Source organism: Leopardus geoffroyi, chromosome A2, assembly GCF_018350155.1.
Source record: "Leopardus geoffroyi isolate Oge1 chromosome A2, O.geoffroyi_Oge1_pat1.0, whole genome shotgun sequence".
Classification (NCBI taxonomy): domain Eukaryota; kingdom Metazoa; phylum Chordata; class Mammalia; order Carnivora; family Felidae; genus Leopardus; species Leopardus geoffroyi.
This window is the reverse complement of record NC_059331.1, coordinates 26,459,473-26,481,627: the sequence shown is the minus strand read 5'-3', so window position 1 is coordinate 26,481,627 and position 22,155 is coordinate 26,459,473. Positions and strand designations below refer to the sequence as shown.

General features: G+C 49.7%; 2 protein-coding genes and 1 long non-coding RNA gene across 8 annotated transcripts in view; 2 read left to right on the top strand and 1 right to left on the bottom strand.

Moving 5' to 3' along the window:
- Positions 1-4,124, top strand: part of FAM107A (family with sequence similarity 107 member A) — a 54,277-nt gene extending 50,153 nt beyond the window's left edge. For all 3 annotated transcript variants that reach the window (XM_045493395.1, XM_045493397.1, XM_045493396.1), the window contains 2 exons: positions 835-991; positions 1,511-4,124. In XM_045493395.1, the coding sequence (XP_045349351.1) occupies positions 835-991; positions 1,511-1,618 (265 nt within the window). In that variant the 3' untranslated portion in view covers positions 1,619-4,124. The remainder of the gene's footprint in view (positions 1-834; positions 992-1,510) is intronic.
- The window catches only part of LOC123605805, a 114,669-nt gene that overhangs the window by 69,858 nt on the left and 22,656 nt on the right, over positions 1-22,155 (bottom strand). The window contains exon 1 of one of the 2 annotated variants that reach the window (XR_006715890.1): positions 13,572-13,751. The exons of the other annotated variant lie outside the window; for it this stretch is intronic. This is a non-coding gene — a long non-coding RNA (uncharacterized LOC123605805). Of the gene's footprint in view, positions 1-13,571; positions 13,752-22,155 lie in introns of those variants that run through there. 2 annotated transcript variants of the gene reach the window in all.
- The window catches only part of ACOX2 (acyl-CoA oxidase 2), a 30,856-nt gene continuing 23,684 nt past the window's right edge, over positions 14,984-22,155 (top strand). The window contains exons 1-8 of one of the 3 annotated variants that reach the window (XM_045493379.1): positions 15,020-15,110; positions 15,253-15,360; positions 17,478-17,660; positions 18,059-18,221; positions 18,436-18,587; positions 19,002-19,109; positions 21,148-21,267; positions 21,582-21,697. In XM_045493379.1, the coding sequence (XP_045349335.1) occupies positions 17,501-17,660; positions 18,059-18,221; positions 18,436-18,587; positions 19,002-19,109; positions 21,148-21,267; positions 21,582-21,697 (819 nt within the window). In that variant the 5' untranslated portion in view covers positions 15,020-15,110; positions 15,253-15,360; positions 17,478-17,500. Of the gene's footprint in view, positions 15,111-15,252; positions 15,361-16,420; positions 16,626-17,477; positions 17,661-18,058; positions 18,222-18,435; positions 18,588-19,001; positions 19,110-21,147; positions 21,268-21,581; positions 21,698-22,155 lie in introns of those variants that run through there. The other 2 variants (XM_045493378.1, XM_045493380.1) reach the window with 2 other exon arrangements.

The window sequence follows — 22,155 nt, the reverse complement described above, 5'->3', positions numbered from 1 at the left end:
CGGCATCTCTGCAGCTCCCTCTACTGGCCTGTTATGGGATTGGCTAGGGCTATGATTTTCATTCTATTTACAGCTGTGTGTATCCTCCGTGGATTCTTTTTTTCCTCCTTAGTATATCTTGTGCATTTTCTCCAGATGTTTTTCTTAGAGTCATCCCTTTTAATGTCAACAAACACCACCACAATTTTTTAAAAGCCTAAAGACAGATCAAGGAAACACCTGCAATATAAATACAGATAAAAAATTAACATGTACATATTACTTATAAATCCATAAGGGTAAAATGAATAAAATATAGGTATAGTTAGTTCACAAAAGAACTAATAATCAGAGGCACACAAATGAAAACCAGATATTATTTCTTGCCTACCAGATTCTCAAATACAAAAAGACTGGATGGTGATGGTGGGGAGAGATAGATGCTCTCGGACACTGATGACAGAGTATAAATTGAATAACCTTTCCTAACAGGGAGATGGAAATGTGTATCCAAAATCTTTTAAAAGAGTCTGACCCAGGAATTCCACCTCTAGAACACTTATCCTGAGAACATAACCAGAAATAATATAAAACTTGGTCTCTGCAGTCAGACAGGCCTGGGTGCCCCTTTGTGGGCTCATCGCTCAGCCCCTTTGTGGCTGTGACTTGGACAGGTGTCTTAAGTTCTAGGAGCCGCATTTCCCATCTCTGTATAATGGGCCAGGAATGGTTCCACCTCCCAGGCTGCCAGGAGGGTATAGGTTGGTGTCACTAGCGGGTGCAACCCTGAGACTGGTTGGGGGCAGGGGGCGTGTGGAGTTGAGGTCTCCTGACAAGTTCCCCGCTCTGCACCAGGGGCCTGGGCGTGGACAGCAAGCCGGAGCTGCAGCGAGTCCTGGAGCACCGCAGGCGGAACCAGCTCATCAAGAAGAAGAAGGAAGAGCTAGAAGCCAAGCGGCTGCAGTGCCCCTTTGAGCAGGAGTTGCTGAGACGGCAGCAGAGGCTGAACCAGGTGGGTGGGGAGCACCCAGCCCTGGCCCAAGCCTCCTACAAGACTGTCTCCTGGCCCAGGGAGGACGTCTGCATGTGGCCACCGCTGGCGAGAGGGAGGAGATGAGACAAAATGAGGACGAAACCAGCAGTCCACCGCTGGCCTGAGTCCTCACTCTGCCATGCACTTTGCTGTGTGGCTTTGAGCCAGTGGCTTCCCTTCTCTGAACCTCAGTTTCTTGATCAGCGCAATCTAGTGCATGCCGGATCCTGATTTCATTCTCACACTTGCCTGTGAGCCAGGTGGCATTCCCATTTTAGAGATGAGCATCCTGAGGCCCAGGTGAGGCAAACAGTTTGCACTGGGCTTCACAGGGAGAATACAGTCTCAGGCTCTGTCGCTCCAGCGACTAGGCTGGTGGCAAGATTGATCCCCGGTTCTGTTTCCCCAGAGAGGATCCTTGGCCCAAACACTGGTTTTGGGGAACAGAAATTCCCCTAGCCCCACTCACTTCACACGTCTGCTTCTTCTCTCCTTCAGCTGGAAAAACCACCAGAAAAGGAAGAGGAACACGCCCCCGAATTTATCAAAGTCAGGGAAAACCTGCGGAGAATCACCACGCTGACCAGTGAAGAGAGAGCGCTGTAGAGCAGGCTGTTGAAACTCCAGCCCGCGCCGCCCACCCCTGGCCCCCACACCCTCCTCCAGCCCTTCTGTATCTAGCATTCCTGGCCCCAAGCCTGGGGACTTCTGCGATGTTCATGCTTGCTCTTGTAAAAATGCCCCAGAGGGCCTGGGCCCTCCTTCCCGCCCACCAAAAGCTGGGACCCAGGCTTTTCCTTCTCAGCACTCACTGCTTCTGCTCCAAGAGGAAGCTACTGCGGGGGAAACTTTCCCAAGGCACTTCTCCTTGAAGGGGCTTCTGAGCTCTAGGGAGATTTTTCTGGCAGAATTGAATAAGGAGAGACAGGCACCTCTTTGGCCTGACCAGCCCTCCATTTTGCCCAGGCCCCAGGTCTCAGAAAACGTTTTGCTTCTCTGGGCAGCCCAGCTCCCAGGTCTCAGAAAACGTCCTTGACTGGGGTTTTACCTGCAGCCAGGTGTGGGGCAGCTAAGTAGAGCATCTCAGAACACCTGCCTTGAAAGCCAGCTGAGGGAAATATGGTTCAAGGGTAGCTGTCCTCGGTGATGAAGGGCAGGGTAGCCCACAAGGTGGCCTTGGGGGTCATGTGATGCCAGGTTGCAAGAGTACTAACCAGGAAGGCTTCTGAGTTTGCCAGCTTCCCCCACACCCATGCTTTTGTTTTCTCCTCTCCGCAGCCTCCCTGCCTGGGCCTTGTAACCACATCTAACCAGGGCTGCAGCCTTCCTGCTCCCAGAAGTCTAGAACAGTGCTTCTCAAACTTTATTGTGCCTACAAATCACTGGGGATCTTGTTACAATACGGCTTCCGACTCAGTAGATCTGGGGTGGGGGCTGGGACTCTGCATGTCTCACAAGCTCCTAGGCTGCTGGTCTGACCCCTAGGCTGCAGGCTCGAGCAGCCAGGGGCTGGTAAATACTGGAAACATCATTCCTGAAGCCACCTCTGCCCCCCCAATTGCCATGAACCTTTGCCCTGGGGGTTCCCTACCCTGACTGTGGAGCCCCAAGGGCTCCTTATTGCCCACCCCATTCCAGGGACCCCAGGCCTGGGAAGACATTTGCCTAGCAAATTGTGTTGGTTATATAACTGTCGTTGTCACTGGAGATGTATATAATTGCCAATCTGCATTTTCTTACCACGTTGTTTTGATGTAATTCTGGCCAAAAAAAAAAAAAAAAAGATTGTTTCTGTTTTACCTTTTCCTGAAGCCTATGGAGAGCAAATATACAGTGATTTCCAGTGGGCTTCTGGAAATACAAACTGTGGTTTGAAGACCCCACTGCTACTCTTACAGACTGGCTCCTTTGAGTCCCCATTTCCAGCCTCTGCACCCACTCTCTACGTGGTCTCTACCACCCAAACCGGCCTCAGTGAACTCACCCGTTCTTCCTAAAAATCCCTCCCTATACGAGACCAAATGTTTTAACCTTTTGCCTCTATCCCATTCTGAAAGATTTATAGAATAAACCAGCCCTGCTTTTCCCTGCCTCTGGCTTTGCAGATCCATCATTTAAGGTGCTAGGGCAGTGCTAAAAAAGCATTTCCTTTCGCCTACCCCCCCCCCCCAAAAACTGCCAGAAAAAGCTGCCACAGGAATCCTATTTCATTCTTGGACCAAAAGTGGGACATTCGGTGGGAAAGGGGTCATCCTGGTCTTAACTCCTACCTGAGTGGTTTAAGGATGACCAAAGACGCAGCCTTCTTCCTGGGTGGGGTGCCAGGGCCAGTGTAAATACAGACATGCTGTCTGCGTGTGTGTAAGCTGGGCTCTAAAAGGGTCTTGAATGTGAGTGTCTTAGTGAGAACATGGTGATGCTATTTTAGATGCCTGCCAGGTGAGAGCTATGCTAAAGCAAAACCCCCAAATAAAGACCACCATTTTCCCCAAAGAAGTCTCCACCAGTGGTCTATGTGCCGTTCAGACATATGAAGAAAAGACAGAGCATCTAGGATGGAGTAGGCCCCTCTGGGGAGAATGCTTGGATTCTCTCAGTGGTCCACTGAGAGACCACTCACTGGTCCCCAGAGGTGCTGCATGGAGACAAAGTCCCGGAAGTAGAAGGACCTCAAGCACCACGTCATCCCGCGGAGCCATGGCAGACACCCTCGTCCACTCCCCAGTGGTCAGTCCCAACCCCTTCTCCCTAGCTTCCTCCCGCTGTAGAGGCTGTAAATCCCAATTCCCACTGTTCCAGCCTCCTTTGCAGCTGGGGGGTGACATGTGACCAGGTGTGCCAGTGAAATTTAAGAGGAAGTCTACAGGAGCTTCTGGGAAAGCTTATGTTTCTCTGATAAAAGAGGCAGACATGGGTAACACCTCCCCGCCCCTCCATTCTTCCTGCCTTGATTGAGGATGTGATGCCTGGAGCCACAACAGCCATCTTGCTACAATGAGAGAAAAGCCAAGACAATGTCAGAGACACTGACCCTATCATTTCACCAAGCCGATGCCAGCAGCCATCCTCCTCCAGAATATAACTGTAAATAAAAAGAAAACTCTTGGTTTGAGCCATTGTTGGTCAGTCTCTGTTACTTGCAGCTAGAATATTCCTGACACAGAAGGCCAGCCCCGATGCCCAGCATTACCAACAGACTGTACTGAAAATCCAGATTCCTCTTTCCCATTAGAAACCAATTAGATTAGGATCTCCAGCAGCAATCAATGCCTGAGATCTGTTTTTCTATATCTTCTCCACATAGCCCACGCACCACTTGGGCATCATTAATTCACACATCATTCAGTAAGGATTTGCTGAGTGCCTGCTCTGTGCCAGGAAGTATGCTGTGTGCCAGGAGCACGGTGGGAAACAAAACGTTTGGATTACTGCAGTGGCCTCCTCCTTACTGGTCTCCCTGCTTCTGCCCTTCCCCTACAGCCTAGTCTCAAGAGAGCAGCCAAAATGATCCTGCTAAAATCTAAGGCAGGTCTTACCATGCCTCTGCACAGAGCCCTCCCTTGGCCCTCAGTAGAGTCCCTCCTGCCATCTAGAAGGCCCTGCCTGTCCAGCTCCTTGTGACCTCCGACCTACTTCCCTCTGCCCTCCACCTCACTCATGTAGCCCCGGCCTGCCTGGCCTCCTCATGCCCACCACACACACCCCACCACAGTGCCTTTTCACCTCCTGTTCCCCAACCAGGAGTGTTCTTTCCTCAGAGAGTCATACAGTCTTCTCCCTGTCTTCAGGTCTTTTTTTTTTTTTTTTTTTTTTTGATGCTCTTTCTAAATGAGGTCCTCCTTGGTCAACCCATTTGAATTTCAACATCTCCTACACCCCTCCTATCCCTTCCTTCCCTGCCTGAGTTTTCCTCCTCACCATTTGTCACCATCAAACACATATTTTACTTGTTTAGCTTATGTGTCTCTCCTAGCTATAACGTCAGCTCCATGAGGGCACAGATTTTTTCTGTCTTGTTTACTGCTGCATCCCAAATGGCCATCCTTCCTCCTCTTTCCCCGACAGAAGGTGGCCCGGCCTGTGCCAATCTGGCAGAATGGGCCCCACAGACAAGAATCCAGCCCCATCCCACTTATGGCTTTGAGAAAAGGCCGTGGCCAAATAGGCTATGGGGTGGGGCTCCCAGGTGGCTCAGTGGATTAAGCATCCGACTCTTGATTTCAGTTCAGGTCATGATCTCACAGTTCCTAAGTTCAAGCCCCGCATCAGGCTCTGCACTGACGGTGCACAGCCTGCTTGAGATTCTCTCTCTCCCTCTCCTGCTCATGCTCATGTTCCCTCTCTCAGAATAAATAAATAAACATTTTTTTAAAAATAGGGCATGGAGCATAGGGCACAGAGTAGGTGCTCAATAAAGGTTTGTTGAATGAATGAATAAGTGGGAAACCCCTTCTCCCACGCAATACATCCAGCCTCCTCCCAGGTTCAGCACCCCACCCCCCATCACCTGCCTGCCGCCTTCCTCCACAGTTTTGACCCTGGCCCAGAGATGTCAGTTCGGTCCAGAAGCTTTCCTTTGGCCTCTGGGGCTTTTGACAGTACTCCTGGGCCTTACTCACCTTTGTGCCTACAAGACCAACACTGGAGCTGTGTGGCCCGGACACACGACTCTCTGGACTTCCACTGGACTTCCAGAGAGTTAGATCATCCCTGAAGGCTGAGATCAGGCCATCACCCAGTCCTGGGGACCCTGGAGAAGGAAAGCACTGCTGCAGTAGCTCTGACATCAGACCCTGCCCTAAATGGAGAGCCAAGAGTAGCAAACCCATTCTCACAGGAGGCTGCCCTCTCTCACGCCCGCCAGATCACAAGTCCCAGTCTGGGTTTGGAAAGAGCCCTCTGCAGTGGCAGACCAGTGCTAAATACAGAACCAGCCAAGTTGTGAATGCTGGGACGCCTAGGTGGCTCAGTCAGCTAAGTGTCCGACTCTTGACTTTGGCTCAGGTCATGATCTCACGGTTCATGAGATTGAGCCCCGTGTCGAACTCTGCACTGAGAGTGCAGAGCCTGCTTGGGATTCTCTCTCTCTCCCTCTCTCTCTGCCCCTTCCTTGCTGGCGTGCACACATCCACTCTCTCTCTCTCTCTCTCTCTCTCTCTCTCAAAAATAAATAAACTTAGAACAAAAAAGTTGTGAATGGGTGTCAGTTATGATATCTGCATTTATGGAAGGCCAGCAGTGTTACCGCCCATGACAATTCAGTATCATTCTATTTTGCAGACTAATGAACCAAGGTTTAGGTAAATTAAAAGGGTAAATTAAAAGACTTGCCAGAAGTCACAAAACAATACCTGGGGAAAGAGGAGATTCCCACAGAGCTGTCTGTCAGCAAAGTCTGCCTTTTCTCCAATATAGCTAGACTTTGCTCTTAGAAAGAGCCCCTATGCCATTCTGACCTTTTGCCATGAGATACAAGGACCTATTTTCACCTTCACTTTCAGACCTTCTGTCTGAACTTGAGGGATCTGATCTCCACCTATAAAAACAGACCCTGGGTGGTTCAGTCGGTTGAGCATCCGACTTCAGCTCAGGTTATGATCTCACTGTTCGTGAGTTCAAGCCCCACATTGGGCTCTCTGCTATCAGAGCAGAGCCCACTTTGGATCCTCTGTCCCACTTTCTGTGCACCCCCCAACTTGCACTCTCTCAAAAATAAATAAGATAAAAACAGACTCAGGCTAACATAGACTGATGTGAGTTCTGAGGTGAGGAATGCCTACATGTCATGCCCCCACCTCCAAAGCCAACCAGTCTCAGTGGCCAACCAACATGCTAGAACCTACCATTGTGATGGGAGTCCTGCCCCCTAGCAGGACCGGACCAATGGTTGAGGAGTAGCCAATTTCAGTGTCCCTGACCCGACCCCAGACCCATTAACCCCCAGCTGCCCTGCTCCCCCTGGAACTTGCCTCACAGTGCCCCTTTTGCTGGCATTGTAAGAACAGAAGCCTGTACCTCCCAATGGCTACTTGCCCTCATCTCAGCTGTCAAATGATGATCTGAGTTGACGATTAGGGGGCATTTACCCAGAAAGGGCACTGAGTGCCCACCTGCTTCTCAGAAAGGACTCATAGAGAGATGAGCAGGATTTCCCAATGAAGGACCCTGATAACTCTCCTGGGCTGCCTGGCAACAGTCAAGCGAGCTAGGGCTCCCCCTCCCAGGATGGACCCAGGCTTGCCCTGTAAAGAAGGTTAATCCTGGGGCACCTGGGTGGCTCAGTCAGTTAAGCGTCCAACTTTGGCTCAGCTGATGATCTCATGATCTGTGGGTTTGAGCCCCGCGTCGGGCTCTCTGCTGACAGCTCAGAGCCTGGAGCCTGCTTCAGATCCTGTGTCTCCCTCTCTCTCTGCCCTTCCCCACACATGCTCTGTCTCTCTGTTTCAAAAATAAACACTAAAAAAAATTAAAAAAAAAAAAAAGGGTTAATCCTGTGCCCAGACCCATATTCAAGCCCCAGCTGTGACAATCCCTACTTGTTACAAGCCTGGACAACTTGCTGGACCACATTTTCCACATCTGTGACAAAGGTAATGGTATCTACACTTCTTGAATACTCAGTGTCTGTGCCAGGGAGTAGGATAAGTACTTCATATAAATTCTCTCATTTAATCCCCCAGGACTGTCATTACTCCATTTTACAGGTGAAGAATCCCACAATTTAGAGAGGCAAAACCACCTCCCAAAGGCGCACAATCAGCGGGTGGTGGAAGCGAGATGTGAACCCACGTCTGCCTGACCAGAGTCTGCACATTTATCTTGGCAGCATTTGCTAGTGGAGGCTGCAGAGGATGTTTTGCAAAGCACCCACGTTCAAGTTTTCCCATCTGTCGCTAGAAACATTCTGCAAGCATGCTGAGGCCCTGTGGCCTTCCTCCTTCTCCTTCCCTGACAGCAGGTAGCCCAGCCCGCACCAATCTGGCAGACAGGGCCCCAGGAACAAGAATCCAGGCCTACCCCACTCACAGCTCAGAGAAAAGACAGTGGCCAATGGGATACAGGGGCTCACATGCCTGCCCTTGGCCCAAGAAGTTCAGTGAAGGAGCAGGAAAGAGAGAAACACGCATTGAGCATTGACCGTATGCCCGGCAGGTCCTAAAATGTGAGAGACCAGACACAAAGTGCCTAGCCCAGGGCCTGGCTCATTTCAAGGGATGGAAGTTCCTTCTTCCTCTCTCTCACTCTCCCCGTTAAGGATATCTTGACAGGTGGCACAGCATGACTGGTTAAGAGTCCAAGCTACAAAGTCAGACTTCAAATTGGCACGTGGGGGATCCATGTCTGCCACTTGCCAGATGGGTGACCTTGGACAAGTTATTTAACATGTCTGAGTTTCTTGTCTGTTAAATGAGGGTTCCAATAGTGCCAGCCTCATGGGTCGCTGACAGGACTGGGTTAACAAATATAAGATGTCTGACGGGGCACCTGGCTGCCTCAGTCAACAGAGCATGTGACTCTTGATCTTAGAGTCATGAGTTTGAGCCCCACATTGAGTGCGGAGATTACTAAATGAATGAATGAATGACTGTATGAATGAGTAAATAAATAAATAAAAATTTTAAAAAATGTTTGGCAAGTGCAGGCACATGGCCAGCACTCAATAAAAGTTCATTTTCTGTCCATCAACTGATGAATGGATAAAGAAGATGTGGTTTATATATACAATGGAATACTGGAAGGTATTCATGGATGGAACTGGAGGGTATCATGCTAAGTGAAATAAGACAGTCAGAGAAAGACAGATACCATATGTTTTCACTCATATGTGGATCTTGAGAAACTTCAGAAGACCACGGGGGAAGGGAAGGGAAAAAAATAGTTACAAACAGAGAAGGAGGCAAACCATAAGAGACTCCTAAATACAGAGAACAAACTGAGGGTTGATGGGGGGGTGGGGGAGAGGGGAAAATGGGTGATGGGCATGGAGGAGGGCACTTGTTGGGATGAGCACTGGGTGTTGTATGTAAACCAATTTGACCATAAGTTATATTAAAAAGAAAAAAAAAAGAAAGATACAGAAGAGCTTTATCAAAAGGAGACACTTGAAGTGTGATCTGTTTGTCAGAAAATATCAAAGCTACTTATATTGCTGAAAATAACAAAAATAACAATAAATTCCATTGGTAAAAATAAAATAAAATAAAATAAAATAAAATAAAATAAAATAAAATAAAAAATAAAAGTTCATTTTCGTCTTCCATTTCCCTGCTAGCTTACTTGGTCATATCTGTCACTAATCTTCGAGCCATGTCTCCACTCATTCATTTCTCTTAGTCCCTAAGCATGTCTAGCATCCATCTCTCCCTCGTGGCTGGCTAACCAAAGTGCCGTTGCTTCTCCCAGTACCCCCCTTTTTGGGGATGTGTCACCCCATACCTTCTCACACCCCAGTCCAAATTGAGGGACATTCTAAGAAAAGACCTGACCAGTACTCATCAAATGTCAAGGTCATAAAAGACAAAGATTGAGGAGCTGTACAAGTTGGAGAAGATAAGACAATTAAAGGCAATGAAAGATCCTGGACTGGATCCTGAAGCAGAAAAAGGACATTAGTGGCAAAAGTGGCAAAACTCAATGTACAGTAAATGGCTAACTCATCAGGACTTCAAACCCTGCACATTCCAAAGAAGGGACTGACCCCTCACAGCCCCCGCGAGATAAGCTCTATGCTCTTGGAATGGCCTGTCTGAACAGAGTGTCTCTGTCTACCCAGGGCCTTTGGCCTTGCCAGGCAGTTTACACTAACAATGTGACTTATGGGGGCCACGCTATGTCAGTCTAACCTCTGGAGGGCTAGGGGCTGAGTAACTGAGGTACTAAGTAACTAAGTGACTGAGTAACCAGCATTCCATTCCTCTGTGACCGATGCCCATAACCATGGACACTGAGTCTGGGATGAGCTTCCCTGGTTATCAGCATTTCATGTGTGCTCTCATGGAGGGAGAATTAAAAACTGTCCCTACAGCACCACTGGGAGAGGATAACTGGGACCTCATGTCTGGTCCCTCCTGGACTCTACCTTACATATTTTTTTTTCCTTTGCTGATTTTAATCTGTATCATTTTGCTGTACTAAGCCATAACCACGAGTATAAAAGTTTTCCTGAGTTCTGAGAGTCCTTCTTGCAAAGCATTGAACCTGAGATTGATCTTGGAGACCCTCCAATACACTCAAATAACTTTTGAAGATTAGTGAATAGTATTGGATCAGTGTTAATTTATTGGGTTCAATAACTACACTATGGTTATGTAAGATTTAACACTGGAGGAGGCTGAGGGAAGTTATATGGAAACTACTATTTTTTTTGCAGCTTTCTGAAAGTCTAAAGTTATTTCTTTAAAAAAAAAAAAAAAAAAGTAAGTTTATTTATTTTGAGAGGGAAAAGACAGAATCCCAAGCAGACTCCACACTTTCAGCACAGAGCCTGATGCAGGGCTTAAACTCACCAACCATGAGATCATGACCTGAGCTGATATCAAGTGTTGGATGCTTAACCAATTGAGCCACCCAGGCACGCTTAAAGTTATTTCAAAATAAAAGTTAAAACACAAAGAATAGGGAAAGATGAGATGATAATTGTTAAAGCTGGGTGTTAAGTACATATGGATTCGTTATATTGTTTTATATGGGTTTGAAATTTTTCAAAATAAAAAAAATTTTAGCTAGAGAATTGAATAGTTTGATGCAACAAATTAAAATAATCACATCATGGGGCGCCTGGGTGGCGCAGTCGGTTAAGCGTCCGACTTCAGCCAGGTCACGATCTCGCGGTCCGTGAGTTCGAGCCCCGCGTCAGGCTCTGGGCTGATGGCTCGGAGCCTGGAGCCTGTTTCCGATTCTGTGTCTCCCTCTCTCTCTGCCCCCCCGCCCCCCGTTCATGCTCTGTCTCTCTCTGTCCCAAAAAAATAAATAAATAAACGTTGGAAAAAAAAATTAAGAAAAAAATAAATAAATAAAATAAAATAATCACATCATGGGGCACGTGGGTGGCTTAGTCAATTAAGTGTCAGACTCTTGATTTCAGCTCAGGTTATGATCTCACAGTTTGTGAGTTCAAGTCCTCCCTAGAGCACTGCTTCAAGCCCCAAGTTGGGCCCATCTATGCTGACAGCACAGAGCCTGCTTGGGATTCTCTCTCTCTCTCTCTCTCTCTCTCTCTCTCTCTCTCTCTCTTGCTGCCCCTCTCCAGCTTGCTGTGCGCGTGCTCTCTCTCTCTCTGTCAAAATAAATTTTAAAACTTTAAAAAATAAAATAAAATAATCACATCCAAAACATTTAGAGCAGGGTCAGCTCCAAGGTTGATGAAGAAACTTTTTAAACATGGAATTTATCAAATATTAAAAGAACATTGAGTTTAATCTCAAAACAATCAAGATGTGGAAACTATGGCCAAGAAAAAATAAGTAACTGCCTATCATAAGAGGCAGCCCAGGGGCACCTGGGTGGCTTAAGTCAGTTAAGCATCCACCTCTTGATTTCGGGTCATGATCTCACTGTTTGTGTCGGCACAGAGCCTGCTTGAGATTCTCTCTCTCTCCCTCTTTCTGCCCCTCCCCACTCTCAAAAATAAATAAATCAACATAAAAAAAAAAAAAAAGAGCCAGCACAAGTTCTTGGCAGAGGCCAGTTTGGGACCCAGAACTTTCACCTCCAAACAGTAGGGTCAAGGCCACCTTCCCTGGAGCCACTACCTTGTATATAGCCACTGCTAACAGCAACAGGGAATCCAGCGTCCAGGCCTCCCAGTCCCAGCAGGATCTGCTGAGCAACATCTCAAAGCTTGGGGTCTGTCTCTTCCTCAAGACACAAGCTTGACACTACCTCGAGTACATGGTGGGGAGGGATGAGACCCCTCAAAGAGAAGATACCGCACACCACAGTGGGGGAAGCCAAGATCCAGAAGAAGAGGGCACCTGTCCAGAGTCACTACACCTCAGAAGTCCTGCCAGAACAGGCACTTGGGTCTCTTGACTTCTTCCCCAACCTTGTGAAAATATAAAGAGCCAGCAAAATGGGGCGCCTGGGTGGCGCAGTCGGTTAAGCGTCCGACTTCAGCCAGGTCACGATCTCGCGGTCCGTGAGTTCGAGCCCCGCGTCAGGCTCTGGGCTGATGGCTCGGAGCCTGGAGCCTGTTTCCGATTCTGTGTCTCCCTCTCTCTCTCTGCCCCTCCCCCGTTCATGCTCGGTCTCTCTCTGTCCCAAAAATAAATACACGTTGAAAAAATAAATAAATAAAAATAAAAAAAATAAAGAGCCAGCAAAGCTGGTCCAAATTCCAGTTCTGCATCCTACTTACTGTGCAAACCTGGTTAAATGACAACACCTCTCTGGGCTTGTCTCCACTTCTGCAAAATGAAAAGAGTCATCCCACTTTCCAGGGTTGTCTATGCAGTGGAAGTGAGGGAACCTGTAAACATCCCACCCCACTCACAGAGACCTGGCTCCACTCTGGGTCCCACCACAAGCAGTGCCCCATGCTCCAAAAATATTCGTTCAGGGAATGATGGTCAGAGGTGTATGAATACTAATGAATACTAATATTAATGCTAAGCATAAGAGAAGCCAAATTTTAGGGCAGAAACGTAGGGAAAGAGAAAAATCGTTCACCTTGCAGAGCTACCCTTTCACATAAGGACCACCTGTGGGGAGCTCCTTGGATATTAACAACTATTCTCCTGAAGGACATAGGATAAAGGTCCATCAGGAAAGATCAGGAAAGGCTGCAGAAAGACCAGGATCACCTTGGGAACCCAGCTGGGTACACAGATTTTTGGTACAAGTAGTCCCAGAAGAATCCCCAGCTTTGAGATTGCAGGGCTGGATCTCAGGTCAAAGTGTACAATTGTGTACAAATAGGGTGGACACACACACACACACACACACACACACACACACACACACACACCAATTTCCACCTTAAAAAAAACCAAAAACGTCAAAGCTCCGAAGTCCTTCACTAAGTTTGGCTGTGCCTTTGGGGTAGAGAATCTGGATGGCTTCTGTCAACTTTTGTTCATTCGTTGATCTACCAAATATTTGTTGAGCACCTACCCTGGGCTAGACCTGGTCTGGGTCCCTGGGGCTGGGACTGTATTGGTGACCAAGAACAACATAGTGCTTGCTTTCATTAATGATTTACACAAAAACCAATAGCTAAAGACAAAATACCCACCACTGTAGTGGGTGTACCAAGGGTGTGGTGTCTTTTTCTAACGCCAACGTGTGGTTTTTCCACACCAACAACCAATCCTCCAACACAATTGTGTGTTCGACAATTCAGTTCAATTCTGACACCAACTCCTGGGGTTAGTGTAGGCCCCACAGGTTTAAGGATCAGTCCCACAAGACTGCTCCCATGTCAGACAACAAGTGCAAATCCCAGGGGCCACCTGTACTTTTGACCTGCTGGCTATAAATTCAGGGGTTCCCACAACCCCCCACCCCGGGTTCAGTAATTTGCTAGAATGACTCACAGAACTCAGGGAAGCACTTTACTTACGGTTATTGGTTGGTTATAAAGGATGCAACTTGGGAACAGCCTATTGGAAGGGATGCAGAGGACAAGGTGTTGGAAGGGAGGCAGCACAGAGCTTTCTGGGCCACCTCCCAACACCTCCGTGTCCACCAACTCTCCCCAAACCATGTTGCTTAGGGATTTTTACCAAGGTTTCATTACACAGGCATAATCGATTGGGTCATTGGCCGCTGGCGATTAGCTCAATCTGCATCCTCTCTCCCCTCCCTGGAGTTTGGGTGGGGAGGGTGTGCTGGGGAGGACTAAAAATTCCAATGCTGTAATTTTAAGATTTGCTCTTTCCAGCAACCAGGCCCCACCCTGAAGCTACCTATGGGCCCCCATCCATAGACACAAAAGATAGTCCTTATCACTCAGGAGACTGCAAGGGTTTGGGGGGCTCTGTGCCAGGAACTGGGGACAAAGACCGAATATACATATATCATAAAGACCCAAAACTTGGAGCTAAGAAAGCAGGTCCAGGAACTTCTAATCCAGACCAGGGTGACTTCCTAAAACAGTGTGGTGAGATGAAAAGATAAAGAGGAGCCAGATAGGTAGTGCTGGAGAGGCCTGGGGAACAGCGGGAGCAGGAGGAGAGGGCAATAAAGCTTTAAGTTCAAAAAAGTTATAAACTCATTAGAAGTGACTGTGTGCGTCCCATGTAGGTTTTCCTGCTCATTCCTACTGTGATTACTGTCTCCCCAATAGCCCCTTAGTCCCAAGTTTCCACAAGGTCAGGGGACAGGTACAGGTTTGTTTTGTTTTTGCTTCCTGCCATGCTCCAGTGCTTAGATCACGGTGGGCACTTAAAAAGATGTATAGGTAATAAATTAACTCAATGCTTCTGGTACAATCCAAGTGCTCACACACCTGCCTATGGAATATCTCACCAGCAGACTGCCAGCGAATCAGAAGTTCCACCATTCAACATCACTCCTGGAAATTAAGAAATTCTCTCCTGGGGAACCAAGAAAACAATAATAGTCTCAAGTTACAAATCCTGGTGCTTCATAGTTTACCAAGAGCTTTCCTTTATACCCCGTGAATTATAGACGAGGGAAGGGAAGCTCAGAGAGGTGAAGTAACTCAGAGTCAAATCTTCAGGATTTGAACCCAGGCCTCTGGACTCCAGTGGAGGGCGGTGGTGTTTCCTTGCACAGAATGCAAATCTCTGCATGTTCCTGGGAACTGGCTCTGAGACATAGGGCCAGGCAGGTGGAGAGAGGAAGAGGAAGATGAGGCTCAGCGGCTGATGCTCCATGGAAAAATCCTCCTGGGCAGCTCTGGCTCTGGCACAGCATGGTCACACCCACTTGAAGACAGAGGGGCAGGGGAAAAACTTGAGCTCGGCAACAGTGAACCAGAGGCAACTGAGAGCGGACAGCCTGCCAAGTGCTGCCTTCAGTGTTTCCTGTTCCAGCTCATCCTAGGGGAGGAGAAAGGGGCTGGGCCACCCATAGGAAACTTAGGCCTTTCACTAGAGAGGCCAGATCAAGCCTGCAGGACAGACACAGGACACAGGTGAGCTGGGCCGAGAGACAGGGGAGGGACTGGGAGCCTGAGTACTGGGGACTAAGGACTGTCCCACCTGAGTAATGACCCTTCCCGAACTCCTAATGACTCTGAGCACTGCTTTCATTTCATTTCTACCCCTATTTCCTAGACCCTGCCTGTAGGCCAGGCCCTAGGATACTAGGGTAATGTGACAACGGCCCCTGCCCCCTTGGACTTGACCCTGTAATAGGGAAGGCAGCAATAAACAAGAACATAAGTGAGTAAATTACCTTGTATGTTAGAAGAAAAAGTAGAGCAGGGAGAGGAGGCGTGGGATTTTAAAGAGGGCAGTCAGGTGGGCCCCACTGAGAAGGTGATATTGAGCAAAGACTTGAAGGATGTAATGAGAGAGCCAAGAGGACATTGGTGGAAAGAGTGTTCCAGAAGAAGAGTGTTTCAGGCAGAGGATACAGCCTGGCAGAGGCTGGTTTTGGGGAGGCCTGGGGTGTTCAAGCACAGCGAAGAGACAGCAGCAGTTAGGGTGTAGAGCAGGAAGACTGGAGACCATTGAGGCAACCTTGCAGGGGTTCTGTGGGGGCAGATGATAGGGGCTCCTTGAACCCTCCAGGCCCCCTGTCAGACCCCACATGGCCCTGCCATCTACTCAGGAGTTTTAGAAGCCTGCATATGGATCCCATTTGCCATATGTGCTGCGTGACCTTACAGGGTCTCCTTCCTTCCCTTCCTGACCTCTCTGTAAAATGGTAAAAACAATACCTTATCTGTAGGGTTGTGGTGAAGAAGAAAAGGAATCAAAATAGTGGCTGCCTGCAGGAAAGAGTTACAGCAAGCCACATGAGAGCTAAGCTCATGGGATCCGAGGAAAAGCAGAAGTGGTCACCCAGGCACTCCCTGCCTTGGAAGGGGGACATTCGAGTAAATAAGCCATATTGTCTACTCTAATAGCCCCCAGGGGACAGCAAAGGGGCACTCAGTTCTTCCAGGGGTGCTGCTGTCACCAGGAAGGCTTCTTAGAGGAAGGGTCCTTAGAGGCTGGGTCTCACCAGGAACACCAGGGGGAGGATGCCTGGGTGGCTCAGTCCGTTAAGCCACCAACTTTGGCTCAGGTCATGATCTCAGGAGTTTGAGGCCTCCATTGGGCTCTGTGCTCACAGCTCAGAGCCTGGAGCCTGATTCAGATTCTTTATCTCCCTCTCTTTCTGCCCTCCCCTGTTCACACTCTGTCTCTCTCTCAAAACTAAATAAACATTAAAAATTATTTAAAAAACAAAACAGTCCTTTTAAAAAAAAAAACACTGGGGGAAACAGCAGAGGCACAGGGCAGGAGGAGAGGGGTAGTCCCCACCCAGGTGTGGAGGTAAGCTGAAACAGGACAAAGGGCAGTGCAGGGAGCATGGACTCTCTTCTACAAGCAGTGGACACAAGGGGCAAATTCCAAGCAGCGGAGGGAAACAACATGACTACAGTTTAAGAGCTCAGCCTGGCAGCCAGGAGAACAGACAGTCAAGACACTGAGGCCAGGTGAGAGGTGATAGCGGCCTGGGGGATAGACATGGGGATGGAACAAATGGATTTGAGATACCTAAGAAGCAGAATGGACCATATCCGGTGGTTGTCTTACAGTGGGGTGAGAGGAGCTTCTGAGAGTCTGAGGGTTTGCTGCAAAGAATACAGGTTCAGCCTGGCTGTGGGGGACGCGCAGGGGTCCCAGGGGGAACACTTCCCAGGTCAGAGGCAAGCTTCCTCCCCTCAAAGCTCACAGAAATGGGCCAAATGAGCCCAAGACTTATATGACCACAGGTCCCTCCCTACAGTGAGTCCCCTTGGCAGGGCCATAGCATGGACAGAGCATGTGCTCTGTGGTCAGACCCTGTCCAACTCTTGGCCACCTCCCACTCTGTGGCTAGAGGCCACACGCTCAAGCTCACCAAAATATTTTTTACGTGTGTGAAGTTAACTGACTTTTTGTGAGAATTCCCCCAGGCAATTCTTGTGAACACACATTGCAGTGGACAGAGCATGAGCTCTGTGATCGGATCTTGCCCAAATCTCGACAAACAGCTACTGAACTACCGTTTACTGAGCGATTATTGCATGCAATTCCAGCCAAGTGCTCACAGGCAGCACGGTAGGGTACGGTGGCACTCAAATACTTAAGGGGGGTTAGTTTCCTATGCTAAGCAGCCCCTGACGGACACTAAGCTCTGGACACTTCCTGTGTTCCCCCGGGACCCCTGTGCATCCCCCACAGCCAGGCTGAACCTGTATTCTTCGCAGCAAACCCTGCACACATTCTTAGCAACCCCCCCACCCCCCACCGCCTCCACAACCGCCAAGGCTCAGAGCAGCGAGGCCAGAAGTATCTCTCCTCAGGCACCAAGCAGATCCCAGCTAGGATGGGCAGCCCAGTGCACCGAGTGTCCCTGGGGGATACCTGGAGCAGGCAAGTGCACCCCGACATAGAGTGTGAGAGGAACATACAGTCTTTCAACGTGGAACGGCTCACCAACATCCTTGATGGCGGAGCCGAGAACACCGCACTCCGGAGGAAAGTTGGTAAGAAGAGGCTGGGATGCTTTTCTTGGAAGAAGAGCCCTTCGCTAGCAGTCCCAACTTCAAATAACAAATTTGATCTCAAAATCCCACCGTTAGAGATTCATTCCTTTGGGCTGTAAAAATGTCTTAAACCTGTTCGTATTCCCTGAGCCCACCTGAAGGATAGAAGAGTCCTAGGCAGAAGAAGACCTGTGTGCTGGTCCTTATTCTGCCACTGCATAGCTTTGTAATCTTGGGCAAGTCACTTTCCCTCCTCGGGTGCTTGGTCATTGTGTCTGTAAAATGATAGTAATGTCTGGCTTCCTTTCCACGTCCATGAGGCAAGCGGGTGGGAAGATCTGAAGGTGCCAGGAACCTCACCCAGATCTCTAAGCCTTCTGTTCTTTGTTTTTTGGAAGAGAGCATCATCTACAGTGATCTAAAATGCAGCCTGAAGGATAATTATTTCATGACCCAGAATGAATGTTATGAGGCCGCCATTCAGAGGAAATTCCACATCCAGACAATAGCAAAGCGCCTGGGCTGGTCGGAAGACAGTCCTGAATTATTTTACGCTTACAGGTACTCACTCCCAGGGTAGCCCCACCAGAGAGGAATTTACCTGGGATCACCTGGAAACCCTTAACCCCATGAGTGATTTTCCCCTACTTTAAAGGCAGTGGCTGTCGGGAAAGCAGGATGGCAGGTGCCCCTTCCCTCCTGCATGCTGCCAGGGTGATGGTACCGGGTCCCTGTCTCCAAGGCACTACTCAACCACTGCATCTCTCCCCAACAGAGCCGTTTCTGGAGAAGTGGCCTTACTTACACACAGCCTTTTCCTGAAAGCCCTCAGGAGCCTGGGCTCAGAGGAGCAGATTGCCAAATGGGCCCCACTCTGCAATAATTTCCAGATCATCACAACATACGCCCAGACAGAACTGGGACACGGTGAGCCAGGGCTCCTGACGCCGTGTGCATGTTGTGCAAGGTTCCGGAGAGCCCATTCACATCTCAGTGGTCAGACATTGTACAGATTTCATGTGAAAACATTCCAGCGGGTGGCAGGCAAGGGTCTTGAAGGAGGGGGTACCTTTTTCTAATTTACACAAACAGGTCGTATGAGCTAGCAATGGGCAAGTCATTCCTTCTGGAAATGTCAGCGACCATCCCTTGTCATGGGCTGGCCATGTGTCCCCCTCACAGCCCACGGGTGAAAGAGGAGAGATGCCTGAGGGTACAGCGGGGAGCTCCCCCCACTCCAGACTAGGCGGGTGCCTGGCAGCTCCAGGCCCACCAGGACACTCCTCCCCAGGTGAGATGCCTACCCTGGCCCCATGTCTAACTCCCCTCCTTGATTCCAAGGGACATATCTTCAGGGCCTGGAGACTGAAGCCACCTATGATGCAGCCACCCAGGAGTTTGTGGTACACAGCCCCACGATGACTGCCACCAAATGGTGGCCTGGGGACCGTGAGTATCCATTGCCCCCCCCCCCAGCCCCATCCGTCCCCAGTGAGAACAAAGTTGGACAGCAGAATAGCACTGGCTCTGATTCCAGTGCACCTTGGGTTGATGCCCTGGTCTAGGCTGGTGACCTTGAGCAAATCAATTCACTTTCTTGAACTTCAGGGTCTCACTTTAAACAAGTGGGATGTGAATAATTTCATCAGCAAGCAGCTGAGAGGCCTCCAAGGGAACTTTGAAGTAGCTGAGGAAACCAACTCAACTGTGGGGAATGAGGGCCAAGGCCTCTCTCACAAGCATGCTGCCCCCACACAGACGCCACGCATGCGCGCGCGCGCGCGCGCACACACACACACACACACACACACACACACACACACACATCACAGAACCACAGCCTAGTCCCAGGCACTCTCCACAACCCCAGGTCCTCTCATCGCCCAGGTTAATGATTAGGCTTCCATTCGATCACACAGTTAGAGAGAAAAACATCGCTCCCTGCCGCTGCTCCAGACACCGGGGAAGGAAGGCTCAGAGTCGGGTCACTGGCACCACACTGCCCCCGGTGGCCACCAGGTGGCGACCACACCTTGCTTCCCTGAAGCTCTGATTTCCTGAGAGGGGGCACCACCAAAGCCCTCTTTCCCAGATGTGACAACACACCTCCCAGGGCACACCTGTGGCACTTCCAGACCCATTTGATGAACACTTACATGGCGAAGAAAACGCAACGAATTCGAGGAATACAACTAAGCACAAAGAGACAGGCGAGAGATCAGCAGAGAGGGAGAAAGATTGAGACAGAGAGAATTCCAAGAAATAAGGGAGCTACAGGAGAGCGCAATGAGAGAGGAGAGGGAGGGAATGGATGTCAGATGTCTGATGTCAGAGCCACAGAAAAAAAGAAACCACATTTGCAATCAGGCTAGGTTGAAATCCCAATTCTGCCCCCTCCAGGCCAGTGACCTTGAGCACATCACTCTCCTCTCTGAGCTTCAGTTTCCTGACCTGGAAAATGGGGCTTATCGGTAATACCTGCCCTGCAAGAACTGGAAAGCACCAGCACAGGGTCCAGCACCACCTGGATATTGAGAAATGGCAATTATCTGTATTCATTATTATTAGGTGGATGATAGATTCATTTATAGACTTTTGAGGACAGAAAAAACAAAAAGCTTGCTCATCCCACAGTGCCTTTTGCAAAACACTGCTGGATTTGTTTGGCTCTTTGGGGCAGTTCCCCCTCTCTGGGATCAGTGACTTTTTGAGGCCGCAAAGGCGCCCATCAGCTGGGACGGGGAGAGGGCAGCAGAGCACTCCTCTCCCTGTGGTAAGGGACCAGTTTTCTCACCACGGATCCTGACATGCACACTCCTGCAGCTCTGACATACAGACCCTATCTCCCAGATTCCCAAGAAAACGCCTTAAGATCTCCAGCAGCCTCCTTGAGCCTCCCGACCCTATGCCTGTGTACTCTGGGGTGGCTGCTCCACAAACCTGACATTTAGAACCCCTGAACCTCCAGCCACCGAATGGCTGTCCACAAAGCCCTCCAACCTAGTGCATTCTAGAGCCAGACAATCCCATTAAAGTGCTCTGGACTGTTCCAGTCACTTCCAAGGAGGAGTCAAGGTGAGTCAAGGGATATCCCGAAAAAGCATTGCTTTGCTACCCTAGATGCTATCTCTTCCTCTTCCTGGCCCCATGAAGCCAAGCCAGCCCTCAAGCTTCTGAGCACACCGCTCCCTTTGCCTTGCCCTCCCTGCCCTGTGTGCCCTCCTCCCCTGGAAAATACCCCTTACCCTTCAGGCTCCTTGTGCATCCTCCTCTGACCCACACCATTTGTGAAGGCAGATCAAACAAACCCTATCCTGGCCTCATAGAGTGCCCTGCCCTGCCCCATGCCACCACACTGGTCCTCCTAACCCATTACAGACTGGACCCACATCCAGGCTCCTGATGGGGAGAGTCAGCCTGCCTGCTCTGTACACCAAGTCCTCCTACACCAGAGATCATGCTGGGCCTCTCGTGTTTCTGCCCTCAGTGGGACGGTCAGCCACCCACGCCTTGGTCCAGGCCCAGCTGATCTGCTCAGGAGCCCGGCAGGGAATGCACGCCTTTATTGTGCCCATCCGGAGCCTCGAGGACCACACCCCACTGCCAGGTAAGCCCATGTGACTCCCAGAACCCCTGCCAGGACAGGCCTCCCTGTCCTGAGGCCCCAGAGGTCAAGGGAGAAGCTAGGACATGTCTCCCTTGGGCAGGGAGGAGTCCAGTTGGACAGCCCTCATGCTAACTGGCTGGGTGAACTTAAGCAAGAATCAGCACCCAATCTGACCTCAGCCTGATCCCCTGCAAAACAGGTATAAAACCCCAATGTCACAGGCTGCCGTGAGGCTCAGAGGAACTGGAACATGTGTGTGGTACCCCACACAAAGTACTTGGCTGATAGATGTTCCCGTCTCCATCTCCTTCTAGGAATCACTGTTGGAGACATCGGGCCCAAGATGGGCTTTGACTGTACAGACAATGGCTTCTTGCGACTGGACCATGTGCGGATCCCCAGAGACAACATGCTGCATCGCTTTGCACAGGTGGGGGTCCTGGAGATGCTGCAAGCTTATGCTGCCTGGAGAGGGGATGGTGGCCCCCTGCAGATTGCTGCTGTCTCTGGGTCCTCCCCCATAGGGCAGAGAAGTAGACCCCACCTCAGAGAGGCTCTGGTATCCCACAGATCTGTGTAAAAACCCAGTTTAGAAGCAGTGTGATATTGGGCAAGTCACTTGGCCTACCAGAGCCTCAGAGTTACCACGGGTAAATGGGGAGGTAGAGCAGTCATGGGGTAGGGTGGCAAAGCAATGTGAGAAGAAGGAAGGGCTGAGAGTGAAAGCATATTTACCTGCAGTGAGGCCTAGACACAACCAATCACAGACCGGACACTGGCCGGGTGTTAGAGGAAGTTCTGGAGGTCCCCATCTTGCCAGGCATTACCTTTAAGCTGTGGATTTGGGGGAGGTCCTAGGTGTCCAAGGTGAGGAGCTGTGAACCAAGG